The following is a 22,000-nucleotide window of genomic DNA, read 5'->3' on the forward strand; positions in this document are numbered from 1 at the left end:
AAAGAGGACTTAAATCTAGGTGGCGACCAGCGTACACCCAGTCCCCCACACCTATCGATTGAGCTAGGCTCATGAGTAACAAAATGTCACAAACAATTCGATTGTGGAGGTAAGGAGTTAAAACAAATATTGTTCATATCTGAATTACCTTATTAGGACCTCAGTAAGAAATTCAGTGTTCATGTCTTCGTGGTAGGTAGTTAACTACCATTGGAATGAATTTCTAGTAAGGAGCAGTAAGTATACTTACTGCAAGGGAGTGTGTCAATGGCATTGCTAGCACAACGGAATATGACAGCTGCTAGCCCATACACCGAGCTGGAGGTGCTCATGAGTCTCGATCAATTCATCCTGTTTGTTGAGTGTTGTTTACTTACCTCTGACAAATAAATTGGTGCAGTTATATCTATATAAATATATATACTTGCATGCTCATTGGATGTTGTAGTATTATGCAACACACTGACACACTACTCTGGTCGTGACGTAACGAGGGCCATGGCTGTGCAACGAGGTGCACTGCTCCGGGTGCTTCTTGTGGCGGTGGCGGCGATTGGCGCCGCCGCGGCGAAGGTCCCGGCGATGTTCGTGTTTGGCGACTCGACGGCCGACGTGGGGAACAACGATTACTTGCCGTGGACAATCGCCAGGGCCAACTTCCCTCACAACGGCGTCGACTTTCCCGGCGGCAAGCCCACGGGCAGGTTCAGCAACGGCCTCATCGGCGTAGACTTCCTGGGTGAGCAATGATCAGTGGTCACTGTAAATACCGTTCTCACAATGCGCATGCAGACATCTGACAGATCAATGCAGCAAAACTGTGATGAATTTACATCACTTGATAGTAATTTCTGATATTTATCGGACAGACAGATAGTTTCTGAATTCTGACGAATGTTTTCTTTTTGTTGTTGTTGTGATAAAATTTGCAGCCTTCGATATGGGGTTCAGCAGGAGTCCACCACCTTACCTCTCTTTCATGGCCATTGCTGCCAACAACATCAGCAGTGAAATGATGAAGAACAAGACAATGGCAGCTTCAGCCTACATGACCGGAGCTAACTTTGCTTCTGGAGGCTCTGGTGTTCTTGATTCCACGGTATGTGCACCTGTATATTTCACCATGTTCTCTTTTATGTTTTTGAGACTTGATGTTGTTCTTTAACCGATGCCTGAAGTGAAATTTCTGATTTCGCTGATATACAAATCTCGATTGATTTGATTTGGCTGTGCAGGAAGCTTTTAGCAAATTTAGTTTTTTTTAAAAAAAAGAAAAGCTTTTACCGAATTTAGGCTGCCCTGACGGCACACTTCAAGTACTATATGTGTATGATCACTGGAAAAGCTTTTTGGTATAGAAATCTTTAATTGTAGTTGTACAGAAAGTGATTCATTACTACCTAAAGTTGAGAAGATTGTTCACAAAGTTCAACCGAACTAACAACTTTTGTACCCAGCTCATAAATTTGGTGAAGCACATTTGTTATTTTGAAGATTTTTTCCTTTCCAAATTAAATCACTAGTACAATCAACATTAGCAAGTAACAACATAATTACTCCTACTACCTAAAGTTGAGAAGATTGTTCACAAAGTTCAACCGAACTAACAACTTTTGTACCCAGCTCATAAATTTGGTGAAGCACATTTGTTATTTTGAAGATTTTTTCCTTTCCAAATTAAATCACTAGTACAATCAACATTAGCAAGTAACAACATAATTACTCGGAATAAAAATATTAACACCAAAATTCCAAATGGTCATTACACCAGGGAACTACAATCAGCATGACGAAGCAGATAGAGTACTTCTCAGACCTTAAAGACCAGATATCAACCCGACTGGGCGCTGGCAGAGTGTCGGCCTTGCTGTCAAAATCCATCTTCCTCATAAGTGCTGGTGGGAATGACGCCTTCGACTTCTTCACGCAGAACAGATCGCCCGACTCTACCACACTCCAGCAATTCTCTGATGCTGTGATCTCGACATATGATAGCCACGTCAAAGTAAGAATTCTGAAGCTGAAATGCTGAGAAAACAGTTGTTTTTAGTTAACTGTAACTGTACATGTATTGTTGTGCAGACATTGTATAATTCGGGAGCGAGGAAATTTGCAGTGATCAATGTGCCACTTATCGGGTGCTGCCCTTACTGTAGACGCCAGAATCCAACCGGAGAATGCATTGAGCCGTTGAATAAGTTGGCCAAGAGCCTGAATGATGGAATCAAGGACCTGTTCAGCAACCTCAGCACGGAAATGCAGGGCATGAAGTACTCCATTGCCAGCTCCTATGAGCTTGTCTCCAGTCTAATTGAAAACCCACAGGCTGCTGGTAAGTTGCAACAATTTAGCAGGAGTATTCTGACTTGGAACTCACACCTTGGACACTGTAACAGTTGTGCTTAGCCACATCTTTCTCCAGAACATCTTCAGACTTGCTCACTTGCTGTCTGCAGGATTAGAGGAGGTGAAGAGTGCATGCTGCGGTGGTGGCAGGTTAAATGCCGAGGAAGGGTGCACCCCCAACTCCAGCTGCTGCAGTGACCGCAGCAAGTACCTCTTCTGGGACCTCCTGCACCCTACCCAGGCTACTTCCAAGTTTGCAGGCCTTGCCTTCTATGACGGACCAGCACAGCTCGTCAGTCCCATAACCTTCAAGCAGCTAGTTGAGGCATAACTCTACAAGATCAGAACAAGGATTAGGCCAAGACATCTTTGAGCACCTTATATAGACTTTGTATTATTCTACACTTAAACAGATATGCTCAAGCTGAACTACCTTGCTATTCATCTGAAAACTTACACAAGGGTGGAAAAAATTGTCCAAGTTTTCTGAAAAGCGTAAATGCAAATGGTTGTTGGTTACTTGCATCAGGTGATTGATCTGTGCTCTCCTCAGGAACTGGAAAGCTGGCCAGCCATTGCTTCACCCTGTCACGCTTAGCCACAAACCGCCCTTTGTTCCCTGTGGACAGCCGAAGGGGGGCTCCCCATCGGGCTCAGAACTTCTTGTGCCAGCTCCCGCACTTTGGGCTCACCTCTGACATCACTATGCTTCCCCATGCCGCACACCACAGATGCCTCCAATGGCAATGTGTGACCCTTCAGCACGTTCGCCCACTGCAGCATCAGCACATAGCCTGCAATCGTACTGAAGCCGTGCAGGTTCAGCTTCACCTCTGTTTCTGACCATTCCATCGCCTTGTCCAGCACTGACGAGGCCAGAAGCTCGTGCACCAGCTCAGCTTCTGCTGGCCGCGGAGATCCAGACTTGAGCTTCTTGACTAGCTCTGTTGTTGACAGCGGGAGTGAAGGACCCAATTCTTGAACCACTGAAGCAAGTGTGGGGCATGAGTTGGGCACAAAGTTGTAGGCTTTCGTAGTTGCTGCAATGCGCAATTTCCGCATCTTCTTGAACCATGCCAGCATCTTGGAATGATCACGACAGCAGCTGTAGCATGAGAGGACAATGTTTGCTGCGCCGGTGCCCTGGCGGGTACCAGCATCTGACATGGATGCAATAACCCTCTCCATGTCGACCAACGAGCCTACTTGCCATAGCATTTCGCGACCAATCCAAACTGGAAGGCCTCAGGCTGGTAGCCTAGACAGACCATCTCCCTAAGTGCTTCCTCAGCCTCAGTGGCCAGGCCCATCAGGCACAAGGATTTTATCATGGCCATGTAGATCTTGCGCCCGGTGAGCGGCATGGACCTTAGCTCAGTGTAGAAATCCACCGCCAGGTCTTTCAGTCCGCGCGAGGAGAAAGCAGCCATGAGGTCACAGTAGAAGAGAGCCACCTCATTGGTGGATTGGAAGTGCCGCGAGGTGGAGTCGAAGATGAGGGACCTTGATTCTCCGGTGCTTCCATTGGCTTGGAGCAGGGCGGCGACTGCAGCGGCATGAATAGAGCTCCATTTGAACCACCTTGCCTGCGTGACTGCCTCATAAAACTGCAACAACAAAAAGAGAATTACCAATTCATGAGGATGGTTTGCTGTGCAACCAATTTTGGAGTAGAGTAGAGTTCAACAAGGTTAGACCTTTTCTAAGTGTCCTTGGCATGCATTTGCAGAAAGAATGGAATGACAATTCATCAGAAACAGTACGATCGCTAGAATTCAGAGGTAATAACTAACAAAGGTTCAATTTTTGCCATGGTTCCTCACAAACTCTAATGCTATTTACAAGGGCAGCAACTTTCTACACGCATCTAGCCAAATTATGCATGAGAGAGGGGAGAGCAGGGGGGACGAGGAGGTTTATGAGGCAGTCACGCAGGCAAGGTGGTTCAAATGGAGCTCGGAGAGGGGAGGCGGGCGCACCGGGATGGCGAGAGGGTCCGAGTCCATGAGGAGCCTGGAGAGCGCGGCGAGCTCCGACTTGTTGCCAACGTAGCTGCGGATGACGCGCTCGGAGGCGCCGGCCGTCACCGTGAGCTCCAGCTCCGACATCAGCCGCCGCTCGCTCCGCCAACTGGAGCCCCCGCCCGATGCGACCCGGCGCAGCGAAGCCGCCGCGGGGGAGAACCTCCGTCACCGGCGCCGATAGGGACGCCACCGCCGGCATCTTGGATGAGAGATGGCGAGAACTGACGACGCCTTATCGTTTATCAACGGAGGCTGATCATCGAATTGGCTAAACACTAAGAATATTGCTATGCACCCGACCGTCAGTTTATTAGATTTTACCTTTTTTATAAACTTTTCTCATGGTTGGATGTGCTTCAAGATTTGGATACGCTATGCATCAATCCATTACTCATAATTTTGGACGTGTTTCTCCATGTTGCTTTTTTGCCTAATTTTACCACAAGATATTGCTTTTTGACAAAATTAAGTTGAAATATGTCTTCATTTATCTGTGATGAGTGATTGGTATTGATATTTATTTGGTTTGATAATCTTCGGTTTTGCATCAATTTTGACGTGATTTGAATTGATTTGAGATTTTATTTGGCCATATTGATTATGGACTAACTAGAATTAAAGTTGGAGATATATATTTACTTATCTTATGGTGTACAGGTGATGTATGCAACTTGTCGGTTAATGGTGGGATGATCGGGGCTAAGCGGGGTGATTAATGCCAAACAATCAAGGAGAGCAGCGGAGCCAAGGGTAATCCTAGCTAAACACGTAGAGGTCAAGCAACGTATGGAATGCAGATAGAAACGAGGCGTTGACAAAGTCAAGCGATGGTGTGCCGGTGTAAATGACAAGATGGTCTAAGAGATCAGGAGCTTTGCCGACGGTCAGGATCACAAGACGGAGTACACGCATCGACATCGGAACCTTTGCTTAAGGTGTAAGCAAGTGGGGAAGTCACGTTTTGAGAAACATGCTAGGATTTCATGGTTTAACCTCAAAATCGTATGAGGACTGGAGGAGTACGTGACACCATCGTGAAACTTGCATCGAGACGAAGCTAAGTCGTGAAAGCGTCGCATACGTTCGATGAATCGAGAAAAAAATAAACCAAAATACCCTTGGTGGTAGGTATGAGTATACTACAAGATAGAGGTATTTTGAAAAAAAAAATAGAAAACTTAAGAGTCAAGTTTTCTAAGCTCATAAATAGAGGGGTAGGGCTATAAGAGGAGAGGAATCAGCCATTTTGAGTCTCTTGTGTCATCTATATGAGAGTCTTTGCTATGATTTTACAGGAGAGAAAGATGAGTGCTTACTCTATGTCTTAAGCGAGAGTTTTGTGAGAATTTTTTTTTATTTTATTTAAAATAGGACTGATCTTTGATGCAATGAAGTTTATTTTTCTTCATGTTATTGTGTCCACCTTATTCTAGTTTCTCTCCAGTGGTTTCTTTGCAAGTTTGCAAATTTTTTGATTTCCGGATTTGATTTTTAGGCTGAAATTTTAGTACTTATGATGTCATTCTTCTTGTTGTCAGAGATATAAAATTTATATACACATGCTTATATGATGAGATCTTAAATTCTCTTGCTTTTAAACAATCAATATAAAAAATTTCGTTGCTCGATGTTCATCTTTTTTTATTTCTTTGCAAGTTATGATCTTTCGATTTCTAAAACATATGAATTGATCATAAATAGAACATATGATTCATATATCATCCGTGTAGTCATGTTGCCTCGATTTTATTTTGTTAAAACTTCTCTCTATTTTTACTTCCGTTTGAGTTTAAATGTATTAGAAGAAAACCATCAATTTTGCAAAAAATATTAAAACACCTATTTACCCTATCTAATTGTTAATCTCGTTGTTACACTTTTTCAAAGAAATATTATGGACAGAAGGTGACGCCGTGGTGGTGGTGATGCGAAAAAACACTAAGAATAGTCCAGGATGAAAGGGGAATGCCAGGATAGCTATCAGCCCTTCTTATCCGACAAGATTTGATCTAGAGGCCCAAATTTCAACAAATTTTTCGCCAAAATAAAGAAACACACAGTTGACTGATGTGTGGATCAAATTTAAATCTAAGAAAAGAAGATACCGGATGCAGTAACAACCTATCAAAAAGATTCCGGGTACAGCAGCAAGTCCAGACATGACGAGGATTATCATCATATACTAATTTTGAGCACATCTCTTCTTTGTTAACAAAATTCAACAAAACTAGAACAAGGGATGATTAAAGCCAAAATAACAAAGGAAGCAAACGAGCCAAGAGACCAAAACATCAGCATATGACTGTACACTACAATGCAATTTACTCCAGCAGGACTCTGCAGTTACATTATGCATCAAACACCTACATTGGAATAACTAACTATTTTGTGCCCTTCAGTGGCTTCTCTTCAGTGCTGAAAGAAAACCTGACTTCGCTTTATGGCGACCCACAGTGTCAGATCCCACCTGGTTTCAAGTGAGGTGAGAATCATGAGATGACAATGTCCATTTCCGGACCATAATATTGAACAGGAACGACAGTGACAGATTGAGCAAGGAACAAGTTTTGTGTTGTAAAAGAAAATCATGAAAATTATGGAAACATGTGTGATACACTGATGACAAGGACCGAAAATGCAGAACTCACCTCTTTGGAGAGTCTCTGAAGGATTTCCAGTATCTGGGAGAAGTCAGGCCTTTCAGCTGGATCTCTATGCCAGCATTTCTGAAGCAGCTCCGCGAACTTGGGGTGGGTGTCTTTTGGGATTGTCGGCCTAATTCTCTGAAGAAAAAACCACAAGGGTGAATAAGTTTTGTAGAAAATGCTATTATATTATTTTGATTATGTGTAAGTAGTTATACTCCACTCCGCAGATGTGGAGTATATGGTTAAAAAACCCAAATTTTACCCGAAATTACTAGGAGACACACTGTTTCCTTTCAAACCAAGCATTACAAGTGTTTCCTGCACGTTTTCTGCCGTATTATATAAATCACATGGCTATACATATGGGGAGTGTTTAGTTTAAGGGATAAACACATCCTTAATGGAATGGTCCATCATGGGTTCATCCCATGAATTTTAGTGGGATGGCACCGTCCCTTATGTTTACACTAATCATGTGCTTGTGAGGAATGAGTTGGTGATGGATTAACCAATTCCACACCTCAAACCAAACATGTGATTAGGAATGAGGTGGTGATGGATCGCCTCATTCCTCAAACCAAACACCAGGGTTTCTTGAGAAATGGTCCCTCTTTTATTATTTTCATGAGAATATGTAGTATTCTCTAATCTCGGTAACATGTTAAGAATAAAATGCACAGCAAAGGAGATCATTCTAGTATTCAAAAGACTCTTCCTTGAAAGGAGTAAAGGTGGCATCATTTTAAAAGACTGTTTCTAAAAAGAATTCTTCCCCTCCCTCTTTCCAAGTGTCTGCACATGCCCTTACATAAAAATAAGAACTTCGGAAAACCAACATGTTTTGAATACAGCTACACAAGGATTCCATCATCCATTGCGGGTTAGTACTAATGTAACTGCAGAAACCAAGCAGAGATGTTGAAAATGCACTTACCTTCTGAACAACACCTATTGCTGCTTGCAGTGGTGTTAGGTACTCATAAGGGATCTGAGAAATGGAACAGTTACAAACATAAACTTAACTCTAAAATTAATTATATACAAACTAAAAAACAAAAAGACTACTCATGTAGACGAATACAGCAGCAGTTACCTTGCCAGTTAGCAGCTCCCACAGAACAACACCAAAGCTAAAAACATCTGCTTTGTGATCATATGGCTTGTGTTCTATGACCTGAAGTTAAAATAATAATATCTGCATGTTAGAATAGACAAAGAGGCATTACTTTCTCATGAAATATGCATCAGCATGATGGCGCACCTCAGGTGCCATCCAACGGTAAGTTCCAGTTTCTGCAGTCATCACTCCAGACTGATCTTTGACACGTGCAACACCAAAATCTGCAACCTTTACAAGCTGCAAAGTATATTCCTTTTATTTCTTGAGATCAAAGATTGCTTTGCACGCTTCTTAATCAAACAAATAGTGAAGTAGTATGATTTATGAATTTGAGAAATACTGGCCTTGTTTTCATCCATGAGAAGATTTGCAGTCTTGAGGTCGCGGTGAATCATGTTGTTCTGATGCAGGTAGTTCATCCCTTTAGAGATGTCGGTTGCCACTCTCAGTATTTCTGGAAGCTTGAAAGAACTGTTCTTTTTATGGAGGTAATCATAGACACTCCCTCCTAACATGAAATCTAAGACAAGTATATATGCAAAAATGGTGAAGGGGTCAATCACCACAGAAATTTATTCACAAAGATGAATCTCATGGTCGTATACCTGTTACTATGTATAAGTTTGGTTGTCTTGTACAGGCACCGATAAACTGCACAACATTCCTGTGACGAACCTTTCTGCAAGCATGTATATACATAATTAACAAAGTTGATAGGCAGATAAGTGTGAATTGTAAACTACATGAGCTACATTGGGATTTGACATTTTCAATACTAGTGAATTCACAACAAATGGGATATGCAACCGTCTCAGGGAAGCTAATCTCTGGAAACAATTTCAAACTAACCTCATAATGTACACTTCCTGTGCAAAATCTCGGTACATATCCGCACTCATGCGCTCAGGCCTCACTACTTTGATGGCAACATCTTGACTGCAGTATGATCCACGGTACCTAAGGAAGCCAAGCATCAAATGAAGTTTTGAAGGTTCTATCGTTTCCGCTTTATGATTAATAAAAACTGGAACTTACAGGTCGCCATTTGATCCAGAAGCAACTTTATTTCCAAACTTGAGCAGTTTCAGATCAATTTCCCAAACATCTGCACCATCTGTTGGTATTTCCACACTTGTAGATGGCATATTTTCTGCACCTTGCAGACCTTCCAATGATGGTGATGATGAGCTTGATACTGTCCAAGATTGTGCCTGTAGACAACACTAGCTTGCCACAGTTAAAAAATTTGCTTGTAATTTGAGAACATCAGAATAAATGACTAGAATCACTAGTATCCATATGAAACGTTAAAGGTATTCCCTTTTTGGTATCATGAAGGTGGGGAAACTGCAAAACTTTTGTGTTCCTTCTTTGCAGGTAAAATTAACATTTTTCTTAGTATATTCTTATTTCCTAAAGGGTGGTCTGTTTTGACCACCTAAGGAAATTCTCAAGAAAAAAATAACAATTTACATATACCAAGTGATTGAAAAGTGGATTGCATTTTCTATAGTTTGATTTACCAACTTCACACAAGAAAGGGAGGAGAGAAGCTTATACCTCAATTTTGTGAAATTTCTGAAGTAATTTTCCTTGTAGCTGCTCAGTACCCTAGAAATTTCAGGAATAAGAGAAAATTAACAAAATAAAAAATGAGAGCACATTGCTGATCTAATAGGAGCTTTATCAAGCTAATAACTAATTGCATTATAATATGCTGGAAGCAGAGAGCTACTGCATACCCCAAGATGCCACCCAGTGACAACAAATACATCCAAGGAGTAACCATCAATTGTTGAAAATGCATGTGCTTCTTGGATGTCAAGACCGAGCTCACCAAGCAAGCAGGTCAGCTGTAAATATATAAATGGCAGAATGTAAGAATGCAAGCTGTTGCTGAACAAAATTTCTAAAGTACTTAACATGAGTTCAAATGATTACTGTATACTGTTAATTTCTTCATCATATTATCACGTCTTTTTATTAAAACTATAATTTCGTTCATTATGTTTATTAACCAAATACTACCTTCTGAATTTACTGAATTTCATTTGCTCTATTTACAGTAAACGGTAGTTGATTCCCTAAGTACCCTTGTCTGAAAGCTTCCACATTCCAAGGAAAAAGGAAATTTGCATACCTGACTAAGGAGCTTTGGCTTATCAATCGATGCAAAAGTTATCTCATGCATTGGCCTGAAAGATTCGGAATATAGAAAGAATTATCAACTAACTGGAATATACAGAAAGCACAGATTCATCCAAGTATCTTCTCTAATTGTTTGCACATATGTCCATAAATAATATAGGCTTCAGGTTATCTCCTCAGGAAAAATGAAGGCCCTCCAAGCATAGCAATTAATAATTTCACCCGACACAATCAAACCAGTACATAATAAAGAAGCTAGCTCAGGCAAGTATACGCTTTTCCAGAGATTTCTTGAACCCCAAACAAGTTCGAGATATCATCTAAAGTAGGGATTTTCTCGTTTTCAAAAGAAAAGTGTGCATATCCTAACATCTTAAATCATTTTTTTAAGAAAAGACATTGAAATCATTTTGGAAGCTGATTTGCAGCTAAGCATTAGTGACTACTGCCTACTGCTTTCATTTGTTAAAGCATAGACCAAATGGCCATTCTTAAAAAAGGTAAGATCTACCACAATGTAGCCATGTTTGCAACTTTTAAAATTGCAGCAACAAAATATCACGCTAATTAAGTACCTGGAAATAAGATGAACACTAATATCAGCATTGTTAGTGCTCCTGGCATCGCCTTCACTTGTTTCGAGACCAAGCGCCTCTAGATTGGAGGAAGAACCAAATGCAGGAGGAGGGTGAACCCTGAAGCATTGTGCAATCACGCCATTAATATATGAAGAACATAAGAGCTATCAACACATGAAACGAACAAACTTTATCTACAAATATATAGATCATACGTACAATTGGTTAGCCACGTGATTAGAAGCAACCGTCTCCGTGTCAGGGTTGAAAGAATCACCCATATCACCATCAATAATTCTAGAAACCTGATGGCCAAAGCATGAAACGAACAACTTGCTTCAGAAATCATAGACGATCGTATATCACCTTTAATCCAAGAAGCCCCTTTAACAAAAAAAAAAAATGAAATGAAAAGGATGCAAGCTCTTGTGAGCTCCAAACTTTGGCACCATCGAACACGTCAAAGAATCTACATATTCCAGAACCAAGAACAATAACGAAAAGGTGCATCTTTACAAGTTCTACTCGTTGGTATGGTCTTAACATGTCAAAAGGTGTAAACTATTGCTAAAAAAAAGGTGTGTAAACTCCTGGAACAGAGAACAGCATCCTATAAAAAAGTGCATCTTTGCAAGCTCTAGTCTTCGGTATGATCGAACAGGTTACTTGGTACTTGGTCAGAAGACGATACATAGATTCCTGAACGAATAGCAAATCAAGAAGGCGTGTGCGACATGCAAGCATGTGATGACAGTAGCTATGAAGGATGGATCTCTGACCTGGACGACGCGCACCGACAAGGCGGGCCGCCGTTCCGGGTCGCGGGCCTCCTCCAGCAGCCGCTGGTGCGTCACCACGTCCTCCGCCCTCTCCGCGTTCACATCCAATGCGTACCTGCGCAAGAGAACGCGTGAGGCCAAGCAACACAACACAACGGCCAGCGGCCAGTACATCGCAAGATTTCCCCAGGCGGCGCAGCGCCCCCGAGCGAGCGACTCACCGGGCGGGGAGGCGGTGGAAGTGGGCCCAGAGCGCGTCCTCGAAGGCCGGCGAGATCTCGACGGGCGCGGCGGCTGCGCCGCGGAGGCGGCCAAGCACCTCGTGGTACACCTCGAGGCGGCGCCCCTGCTTGTCCGTCCGCCGTCCCCCCGCGCCGGTCTCCTGCTCCCGCTGCTCTTGCGGCGCCGGCGCTGGGGGATCCTCCGCGGCCATGGATCTAACGAGGAACGGCGGCTGCGCCGGCGAGTCGATGGAAAGGCGGCGCGCGGATTGCACACACACGAGACAGCCGTGCCCCTACTACCCTTGCATGGAAGGTGGTGGCGCGCACGTGAAGAGACGGCGACAAAGGCGCGAGCTTTATAGCGCCGATAGAGGGACAGCGAGTGAGTCGGAGACGGACGCTTTGGCGAATTCGACGAAGAAATTCGAGCAGAGGAGAAGAGAGGGGAGCTTGTTTACTTTCTACTGCGCCTCCAGTTTAGGAAAGAAATTACTGCGATCCAGGGTTACGTTCAAGAGGAAAGAAACAAATCAGAGTAATTTTGTGTTATGTTTCAGCTCATTTGCAGTAACTTGTGTTTTCAAAGAGGTAATAAAAATTTTAGAAACCAAATCTTGGATTAAATTAGACTTGGAGATAAGCTTGTATGAGTTGGCTCTAGGCTATAGCTCACCTTTTTTAAAAAGGAATTGGATTTGGACATGTAATTGCTACGTCTACAAGACACATGCAACCTGCATATTTGCTTTACCATGTTCAAGAGCTTGTGGATGCTAATGCATTGGGTAGCGAAGGCAGTTACGTTCACATCATATTAGCTTTAGGTTCATCCCTGCTAAACACTCAACAAGATGTCAAATAGGCATATCAATTTGGAGTAGTAGGAGTATCGATGTACTGAGTAAAGGGGTATCATAATAAATAGATCTTATGAAAAATATAACAGCTAGAGACGTATATTATCTAAAACTGGTCGGTCACGCAATCAGAGTATAGTTCCCTCGATCAGTACAAGTCATATGTGACCAGTCTCCCTACGCCATCGCATAAACCTACGATCGGCCTCACTGGTCATAAGGTTAGATCTGATACAACCTGTCCAATCGTATTTATTGACATCCACTCAAGTATTTTTCTTCCTCAGACACCAACTCCAGTGGACGAAGTTATGGACGGCGGAGAGGGACATTGTCCCGTCTCGTAGCATTAAATGCTACGAAGTAAGACTTTTACAGGTCGATTTGGTGCCACACGACAGACGGGACATCATCAGCAGACCGATCAAGCAAGTGGTCGGGAACGGCACAAAGGGGCATTGCCCCATCCCATAGCATTAAATGCTACGAAGTAGGACTTTGCAAACCAGTACAGCAGCACTGCGATAAGATATACTGAGCTCTCCGAGCAAGTGGACATGTCTAATTCTCCGTAATGATAGCTTAGGTTAGATATTAGGATAAGCAGTATCTTCTATTTGGACCCACATGTAAGTTCTCCTCCTCCCTACTATATAAAGAGATGAGGACTCTGTTTGTAGAGAAGGGCATATCAAGTCTAGCAGCCAATTAGAACTACCTCTGTAGCCAATTGAGATCCTTCATAACACAACACACATGATGTAGGGCTACTATCATCTAGGAGGCCTGAACCTGTATAACTTCTTATGTCTCTGAGTCTATCGTACGCGTACACATCAATTCCTGAAACGCCGTTCACACACCCGCTGTCCAGCATACCCAAAATCATTGTCAGGAACTAACCATCGACATTTGGCGCGCCAGGTAGAGGGACGCATTTTTCGTCGTTTCATCAAGTTTGAAAAGCTTGATCAGGTTACCCATGGTCGGATCTACAGCAACCGCTGAGTCTTGTTCTGAGGACCCCTACCACCGCGAGGTATTCGTCATGGGGTACCACCCAGATGAACCCGATGTGCTCCAGGCATGGGACACCGAGATGGAGTTTGAGAGTTCCAAGACCCAACGCTGGGCTCTCATATCCCAAGCATCGATGGCGAACCCCCCTCTATACGCTCAGAGGAAAATTAGTCTGGCACCGGACAGGCGGGTGCTTCGAGACAGCCCTTGCATCCCTAGCACCATCCCGAGGAGCCCCTAAACTGGGCGCAGTCTACGGTGGCATCATCGCCTAGGCCATCGTACTGTCTAAGCGTCGGGGGCTCCCCCCTCGTGACTTATCGTCGCTCGGTGCCTAACGTCTCGACTACGAGACCATAACGCTGGCGCAGAACCTACAGACCCTGCGAGTGCTCCTTAGCCACCCACAGGTACTTATACTGGAGGGCTCGCCTGTGGCACCGTGGCTGCATGATCTCACCCTCCTGGCCGAGACCGCCTAACGCCAGACCGCGTCAACATGCATTGCGGTCATGGTTGCTAAGGGTCACAGCAGGGCCCAAGGTGGAATAGGTCACGTGCTCCCTCAACCACAGAGGGTACTCGTGGACCACCGCCACATTGAGACACCCAACCTTTCGACCTACGCGACTCTCTGCGCCGACATGACCTCCGTGACGTGATCCAGAGCCAGGTGGCCACTAGAGAGCAGGAGAACTGGGATAGGCGGGAGCAGGAAGGGGGCAAGCAGACCTACCGCACGTCTTCCTCGTACATGGAGGCATCGGAGACCTCCACCCCGTCGCTAGGATCCCGAGACCGCCGTCTCTCCTTGGGGTGCGTGTCGTCACCCAACAACGAGTGGCTCCCTATTACGGGACAGGGTGCAACGCCCTATCCGCCCGATTATGGGAGGTGCACTGGCCGGATAAGTTTTGGCCGGCCCTAGCTGAGAAGTATGACGGCTCGACCTAACCCGAAGGAGTTCCTGCAATTCTACACCACCATAATACAGGCTGCGGGAGGCCATGTTAAGGTCATGGCCAACTACTTCCCTACCGCCTTGATCAGTTCCGCTTGGTCCTAGTTGATGAACCTCCACCATGGGTCGGTTCACTCCTGGGAGGACCTGTGTGACCAGTTCGTCGCCAACTTTCAGTGGACTTACGCCCAACAAGGGGTCAAGGATGACCTATATCAGGTCTGGCAGCGACAAGGAGAGTTGCTGCGAGACTTCATATGGCACTTCACCGACCATCGGAACACCATTCCAAGGATCATGGAAGAGTCTATGATCATAGCGTTCAAGCAGCGGGTCAAATACCAGAAAATGGTCAAGAAGCTGGCTACCCGAGTAATCCGAAGCACAACTGAGCTCTTTGAGCTTGCGGACAAGTGCGCGCAGGCCACCGAGGCCCAAGAGCGGCAGATTGACGCCAGGCTGAGACCTGCTTCAAACCAGCCCGCCTCTTCCAAAGGGGTTGGTCGGAAGGACAAGAAGAGCAAGCGCCAGGCCGGACCTCCCGAGGTCTTAGCGATCGAGTAAACTGGCCTAACACACAAATGCTTCGAGAAGAAAGTTGGGAAAAAGGGTCAGGGCTACTACCCGATCCACCGTACAAACGCCCATGACCTGACCGAGTGCAAGGTCGTTCAAGGTATCATCGACCAGGAGCTCGAGGAGCGTAAGCACAAGCACTGCAAGGATGATGAGGACGAGGCCGCCTCTAACCAGTCGGCACTAGGATACCAGCAGGCCGATCACATGGTCCACCACATCTTCAGAGGCGCCACGGCATATTCCTCTAATAGGGAATACAAGTTGGTGGTCCGGGAGGTGTGGGCGACTGCATCAGACCCGAGTCCACACCTGAAGTGATCAGAGGTCCCGCTCACTTTCAGCCAGGTCGACACTCCGCGTGCGTCAGACACCCTGGTCGCTACCCTATAGTGGTCGAACCCACAGTGCAAAACATCTGGCTAGGCCGCGTACTCATTGATGGGGGGAGCTCAATCAACCTCCTCTTCGCCGATGCACTGAATGACCTGCAGATTCTGAGGAGCTCATTGAGACCGTCTCCACCCTTCTTCGGAATCACCCCGGGCTTCTAGGCTAAGTCGCTAGGGAAAATCGAGCTGCTCATTACATTCGGCTCGCTGGATAACTTCACAACCGAAAAGGGTCCTATTCGATGTGGCTGACTTCAGGGCTGCGTATAACGTGATTCTCGGACGACCAGCAATGGCCTAGTTCATGGACATTGCCCACTATGCATAACAAGCAATCAAAATCCCTAGGTCAACAGGGGCCATCACCATTGTTGGCAACGCTAAAATGGCCCTGCACTGCGACAAGAGGAGCCTCGATGTGGTCGAGTTGACTCCCAAATTGCAGCCCGTGACCGCTGAACCCAGCGGGCGACCAGTAAAGGTCCATGTCATCGCCAGCCCATATGATTGGCTCAAGGCAGTGAACCTGGACGACACTGACCCGTCCAAGTCGGTCCAGATATGGGCTGCACTGGACCCCAAATACGGACTCACGCTCATCACCTTCCTCCAGGCAAATGCGAACGTCTTTTCATGGAGTCTGTATAATATGCCCGGAGTCCTTAAGGATGTGATCGAGCACAAGTTGTATGTGCGACCAAACATGTGACTAGTAAAGCAAAAAGCATGTCAATTCGCAGCGAACCGAAAGGAAGCGCTTCGTCATGAGATCGACAAGCTCCTGGAAACAGGCTTCATCCAGGAGGTGCAGTTCCCAGAATGGCTGCCTAACTCAGTCATGGTCCAGAAGCACAATGTTAAGTGGAGAATGTGTGTCGACTTCATCGACCTTAACAAGGCGTGCCCAAAAGTCATTTTCCCTCTTTCCTGAATTCACCAGCTAGTTGACTCAACAGTCGGTAGCGATCTTTTATGTTTCTTAGATGCTCGATCGGGGTACCATCGGATTAGTATGTTTAGGTAAGATGAGGAAAAGACGGCTTTTGTTACACCCTTTAGGGTCTTTTGCTATGTAAAATACCTTTTGGCTTAAAAAGCATAGGTGCAACATACCAATGGCGTATTCAACTTATTCTTCGACCACAGCTCAGAAGAAACATCGAGGCATATGTGGACGATGTGATCGTCAAAAGCAGGACCAAGACAGACCTAGTTGCAGACCTTCGAGAAACGTTTGACAATCTCTAGAAGTATATCCAAGGTTCCGTCAGGTTGCTCGGATTCCTCGTGTATCATCGAGGGATAGAGGCGAACTCCAGCAAGATCAGGGCCATCGACTAGATGAGATCCCCGACCAGGTTAAAGGAGGTTTGGAAACTAACAAGATACATTACTGCTCTAAGCAGGTTCATCTCAAGGTTAGGGGAGAAGGGACTACCACTCTACAAACTCCTGAAGAAAAATGACCACTTCTAGTGGACACCGGAGGCAGAGGCGATATTCCAAGAGCTCAAAAGGTATCTCTCCTCCCCTCTCGTACTGACCGCGTCTTGACATGACGATGAGCTTTTGCTCTATGTTGCCTCAACACCACAGGTCGCGAGCGTGGTCCTAGTCGTCGAGCGGAAAAGTCTCTAGCGACAAGTGTATTACACCAATAAGGTCCTGCATGACACGAAGGCTTGGTACCTGCAAGCTCAGACACTACTTTTAGGCTCACAGAATCAAGGTGATTACCTCGTTCCCAATTAGGAAAATTCTCCATGATAGAGATGCGACAGGAAGATCAGCAAAGTGGGCAGTAGAGCTCAGGGGATTCGATCTCCAGTTCATCCTCCGAATGTCTATCAAGTCCCAGACGCTGGCCAATTTTATAGCCGAGTGGTCGTACTTTGAGCCCAAGCAGGTGCAACGACCAGAGGCAGATGAACACTGGACCATGCACTTTGATGGATCGTTCAAACTAAAGGGAGCCGGGGCTGGAGTGGTTCTAACCTCACCAACTAGCGATATCCTCAGGTACGTAGTTCAGTTATATTTTTCAGCCACTAATAACACTGCTAAATATGAGGGCCTCTTGTCTAGAATGCGAGCAGCCTCCACACCTGGGATTAAATGACTATTGGTGATAGGGGACTCGCTACTAGTCGTGAACCAGGTGCACAATTAGTTTCAATGCTCTGACTCGACAATGGTGGCATACCTCGCCAAAGTGAGAAGACTAGAACGACACTTCATCGGCTTTGAGGTCAAGCACGTCCCTCACAAGGATAATTTCCTAGCCGATGAGCTGGCTCATCTAGCTTCTTCTCGTGAACCTATCCTGATCAGAGTCTTTGAAGAAAGGCTCTCATGATCATCCACCACAGTCTCAGGCTAAGGTGAAGGGGATGCTCTGCTCAAAAACGGAGCACCCAAGGCAACACTTTAGAAGGCAATGCCTCCTTTGGTGCCGTTGACCTCAGGTGGCAATCATATGGTTGTCCTGTTCGATTCGGGTACGATCTGGATGGATCAAATCTTAGACTACCTTCAGAATCGAGCAGTCCCTAACGATGATACATCAGCAAAAAAGGTCTCACGACAAGCCCGTAGATACTCCCTGGTAGAGGGACGCCTCTTCCGCTGAGGGAGCAATGGCCTTTTACTGAAATGCATCACTCAGGAAGAGGGGCACACAATGCTCTCTGATATCCATGGAGGCATATGTGGTAGACACGCTTCATACCGCACACTAGTCGGAAAAGCATTCTAACAAGGATTCTATTGACCCACTACCCTCGAGGATGCCTGCGAACAGGTGAAATGGCGCGAGTCGTGTCAGTATCACGGTCGAAATACCAACCTACCAGCTCAGGCACTGCAAACCATACCACTCTTTTGGCCTTTAGCTGTCTGGGGGCTCGATATCGTGGGACTATTCCCTAAACCCCATGCAGTTTTGAGTTTTTGTTCCTAGCAATCGACAAATTCACTAAGTGGATCGAGGCCAACCCCGTTAGGAAGATCACCACCACAACCACAATTAAGTTCATACAAGGGCTGGTAGTGCGGTTTGGCAGTCCAAACTGCATAATCATGGATAATGGAACTCAGTTCGCCAGTAGTGCTCTCCGAGACTACTGCAAAGAGATTAGGACTAAGGTTTGCTATGCGTTTGTGGTTCACCCCCAAAGCAACGGACAGGTCAAAAGGGCGAAGGGGATAAAACTGCAAGGGATCAAAACTCAGGTCTTTGACCAGCTTAAAAGCTATTCGATACGTTGGGCGGACGAACTCCTCACAGTACTCTGGTCGTTACGAACGACCCTTGCCAGGTCACAGCTGAAACCCTTTTCTTCCTGGTTTTTAGCGCCGAAGTAATGCTCCCCTATGAAATCGCCCTTCAGTCGCCCCAAGTCAACAATTACTCGGATAACGACCAGGTGGCACGATGGGAGGATGACATAAACCTGATCGAAGAGTTTCATGATCATGCTCTAATTCGAGCCGTCCATTATCAGTAGAGCCTTTGACGCTACCACGACCGAAAGGTGCCGAAGCGAACACTGATCATAGGCGACCTCGTCCTTAGGCAAATCCAGAATAAGGCTGGTCAGAATAAACTCTCTCCCAAATGGGAGGGACCCTACAACGTGATCGCCATCACCCAACCTGGCGCGATCAAGCTAGCCATGGAGAACAGTCGTGAATTACACAACTCATGGAACATCACCTTGTTGCGTAGGTTCTATGTGTAGGGTCAATCAAAGATAGTCTTATCTTTCTATTTTGTAGGACCTTTTGGATGAGCGTGGAACACACTTGTAAGTTCTTAAATTAAAAAAAAAGACTCTCTATTTTGCAGACTTCACAACCAAGCCACGGGCTCCCCGCATATTGATTCTCCGACCACAGCACGCAACCACGCTCTACGGCCAATATAGAACTTAGTGACCAAGATGCTAAACAACCAGGAGGCCGAAGACAATGACCAGAAGACCACAAGTCCTCGCTAGGTCCCGAGCGCTACTCGCCCCCAACGGACTTGCCGAGCCGTGTCTTATTCCGCGCACTAAGAACCTGACTAGCGTGTGGAATTGAACAAGAACAGACGTCCAACCCCCACGCTTTTTCATTCATAGAAAGGTTATGTTTCATACTGACTAGTTACATCTGATCGAACTAACTATCTTATTACATACCTGCCCTATCCTCCTTGACTCAAGCGGCTAGCGCAAAGTTGATAGAAATGGTTCGCCGAACTCTAGCCTCTGTTTGCCCTTGAATGAGTCAAGGAACCTCTTTTACTCCTCCTTGGAGCAGCAGCTCACCACTCTAGGGATCGGACGACTACCGGCATAAGGTCCAGGGAAGGTGGTCAACACAAAGACCCTGTTGGGGCTGCTGACCGGCGTCTATGTACCTTGTAGACCTCCCTTCTGCTTCATCTCGAACTCTTCCTCTTCATCGATCTCCTTCTCCAAAAGGTCCCAATCGACCCTCTCCTCATCATCGGAGATATCGATGACCTCGGCCGAGGGATCCACCCGGGCGGGAGATCGAGACGGACCGACAGGGGCGGCCTTCTTTGGAAGGGTGTGAGCTCGATGGTCGTTGGCTTCAACCTCGCAAGCATACCCGTGACAACCGCTGCCTCCGGAAGCACCATGGTGAGCGAATTCGAAGCTGGAGGCGACTCTGCCCTTGCCGAGCCATCTGACATCGACCTCTGTAGCAATGAAGGAGGGCAGTACGCCATGGCCTCAGGGCCTGCAGACACTACGGAGCAGAATTCGGGACAGGATGGAGGTGAATTGACTCTAGGCACTAAAGGCTTGAGGGTGAGAAGGAAGGTGAGGGGTGGATCGAAATGCCATTAAGCACTCCTCTTTTAAACCACAACGACACCCCAACCAGCACGGCCTTCAAACCGCTCGAAACTCGAGGGGGCGCACAGAAGAAACCAAGAGTCCTTCAGGTCCAGCGGCAATCAATATCTCTCTCTCTCTCTTGTACCCTCTTTTTTCCCTCTCGGGACATTTAAACCTCCCCACGTGACGCGAAGTTCAGAGTTTCACTCTAAGGACTGACGACATCAATGACCACTCCCTAGGAAGACTACGTCTGCCCGGGGCCCAAGTGGTGTGACCAGGCCGGGCCACGATCATGAGGAAGCTCGGGGGCTACTGTCGGTGTATTGAGTAAAGGGGTACCCTGGCAAATGGGCCCTACGAGGGATATAAAGGCCAGAGGCGTATATTTTCTAAAACTGGTTGGTCGTGCGACTAGGGTATGGCTCCTGTGATCGGTACAAGACATACGCGACCAGTCTCCATGCACCATCGCATAAACCTGCGACTAGCCTCACTGGTCGCATGTCCAGATCTGACACAACCTGTCCAATCACATTTATTGATATCCCCTCAAGTGTTTTCCTTCCCCAGACGCCAACTCTAGTGGACGAAATCATGGACGACGCAGAAGGGCATTGCCATGTCTCTTAGCATTAAATGCTATGAAGTGGGACTTTTGTAGGTCGACGTGGCGCCACACGACGGATGAGACATTGCTAGTAGACCAATTAAGCAAGTGGTCGGGGACAGCACAAAGGGGTATTACCCCCATCTCATAGCATTAAATGCTGCGGAGTGGGATTTTACAGATCAGCACAGCAACGCATGGTGATGAGATATACTAAGCCCTCTGAGCAAGTAGAGACGTATGATCCTCCGTAATGATAGCTTGGGTTAGATATTAGGATAAGCATGGTCTTCTGTTTGGACCAACATGTAAGTGATCCTCCTCCACTATATAAAGGGATGAAGACCCCGTTTGTAGAGAAGGGCAGATCAAGTCTGGTTGCCAACTAGAACTACCTCTGTAACAAATTAAGATCCTCCATAACACAACACACAGGATGTAGGGCTATTATCCTCTAGGAGTCCTGAATCTGTATAACTTCCTATGTCCATGAGTCTATCATACGTGCACACATCAATTCTTGAAATGTTGTTCATGCACCCGCTGTCCAGCATACCCCGAAATTATTGTCAGGGACTAACCCTCGACAATGAGTTTTAGCATCATAGCACAAACATGATGGTATAGCTTATTTGGTAGAGCTCCAGCTCCAAAAATTCTTACAGCATGTTATCAGAGCTCTAGAAATTTTTGAAGTTTGAGCTGTAGGCAGATTGAGAGTCTTTTTGTTTAGGCATCTTTTCTTATTTTGGACTGAAAATAAATATTTAAATCACTTTATTTTATTCTAGAAACTCTAAATCCTGCATATATCTCAGAGTTGGAGCTCTACCAAACAGAGTCTAAATAAATCAAAAGGATATC

General features: G+C 45.8%; 2 protein-coding genes and 1 pseudogene across 3 annotated transcripts; 1 reads left to right on the forward strand and 2 right to left on the reverse strand.

Moving 5' to 3' along the window:
• Window positions 1-17: 17 nt before the first annotated feature.
• On the forward strand, window positions 18-2,871 carry LOC133918239 (GDSL esterase/lipase At5g55050-like). The gene is made up of 5 exons (XM_062361997.1): window positions 18-739; window positions 933-1,099; window positions 1,772-2,005; window positions 2,083-2,332; window positions 2,457-2,871. Exons 1-5 carry the CDS (start codon window positions 499-501, stop codon window positions 2,675-2,677), a joined length of 1,113 nt encoding a protein of 370 aa, XP_062217981.1. The 5' UTR covers window positions 18-498; the 3' UTR covers window positions 2,678-2,871.
• On the reverse strand, window positions 1,605-4,774 carry LOC133918236 (pentatricopeptide repeat-containing protein At2g17033-like; annotated as a pseudogene).
• A 1,774-nt stretch (window positions 4,775-6,548) lies between these two features.
• Window positions 6,549-12,477, reverse strand: LOC133918235 (serine/threonine-protein kinase STY46-like). Of its 2 annotated transcripts, none has more exons than XM_062361993.1 (16): window positions 11,865-12,477; window positions 11,644-11,758; window positions 11,084-11,169; window positions 10,862-10,981; window positions 10,279-10,333; window positions 9,881-9,991; window positions 9,699-9,749; window positions 9,174-9,361; window positions 8,988-9,095; window positions 8,744-8,817; window positions 8,483-8,658; window positions 8,280-8,375; window positions 8,112-8,192; window positions 7,953-8,006; window positions 7,019-7,153; window positions 6,549-6,837 (listed from the first exon to the last, which is right to left on the reverse strand). In XM_062361993.1, the coding sequence occupies exons 1-16, from the start codon at window positions 12,074-12,076 to the stop codon at window positions 6,766-6,768; spliced, it is 1,734 nt and encodes a 577-aa protein (XP_062217977.1). In that variant the 5' UTR covers window positions 12,077-12,477; the 3' UTR covers window positions 6,549-6,765. The 2 variants fall into 2 exon arrangements, with proteins under 2 accessions (XP_062217977.1, XP_062217978.1); XM_062361994.1 differs by having other exon boundaries at window positions 9,174-9,349; window positions 11,865-12,475.
• Window positions 12,478-22,000: the final 9,523 nt, after the last annotated feature.

This window comes from Phragmites australis, chromosome 5, assembly GCF_958298935.1.
Source record: "Phragmites australis chromosome 5, lpPhrAust1.1, whole genome shotgun sequence".
In the NCBI taxonomy this organism is placed as follows: domain Eukaryota; kingdom Viridiplantae; phylum Streptophyta; class Magnoliopsida; order Poales; family Poaceae; genus Phragmites; species Phragmites australis.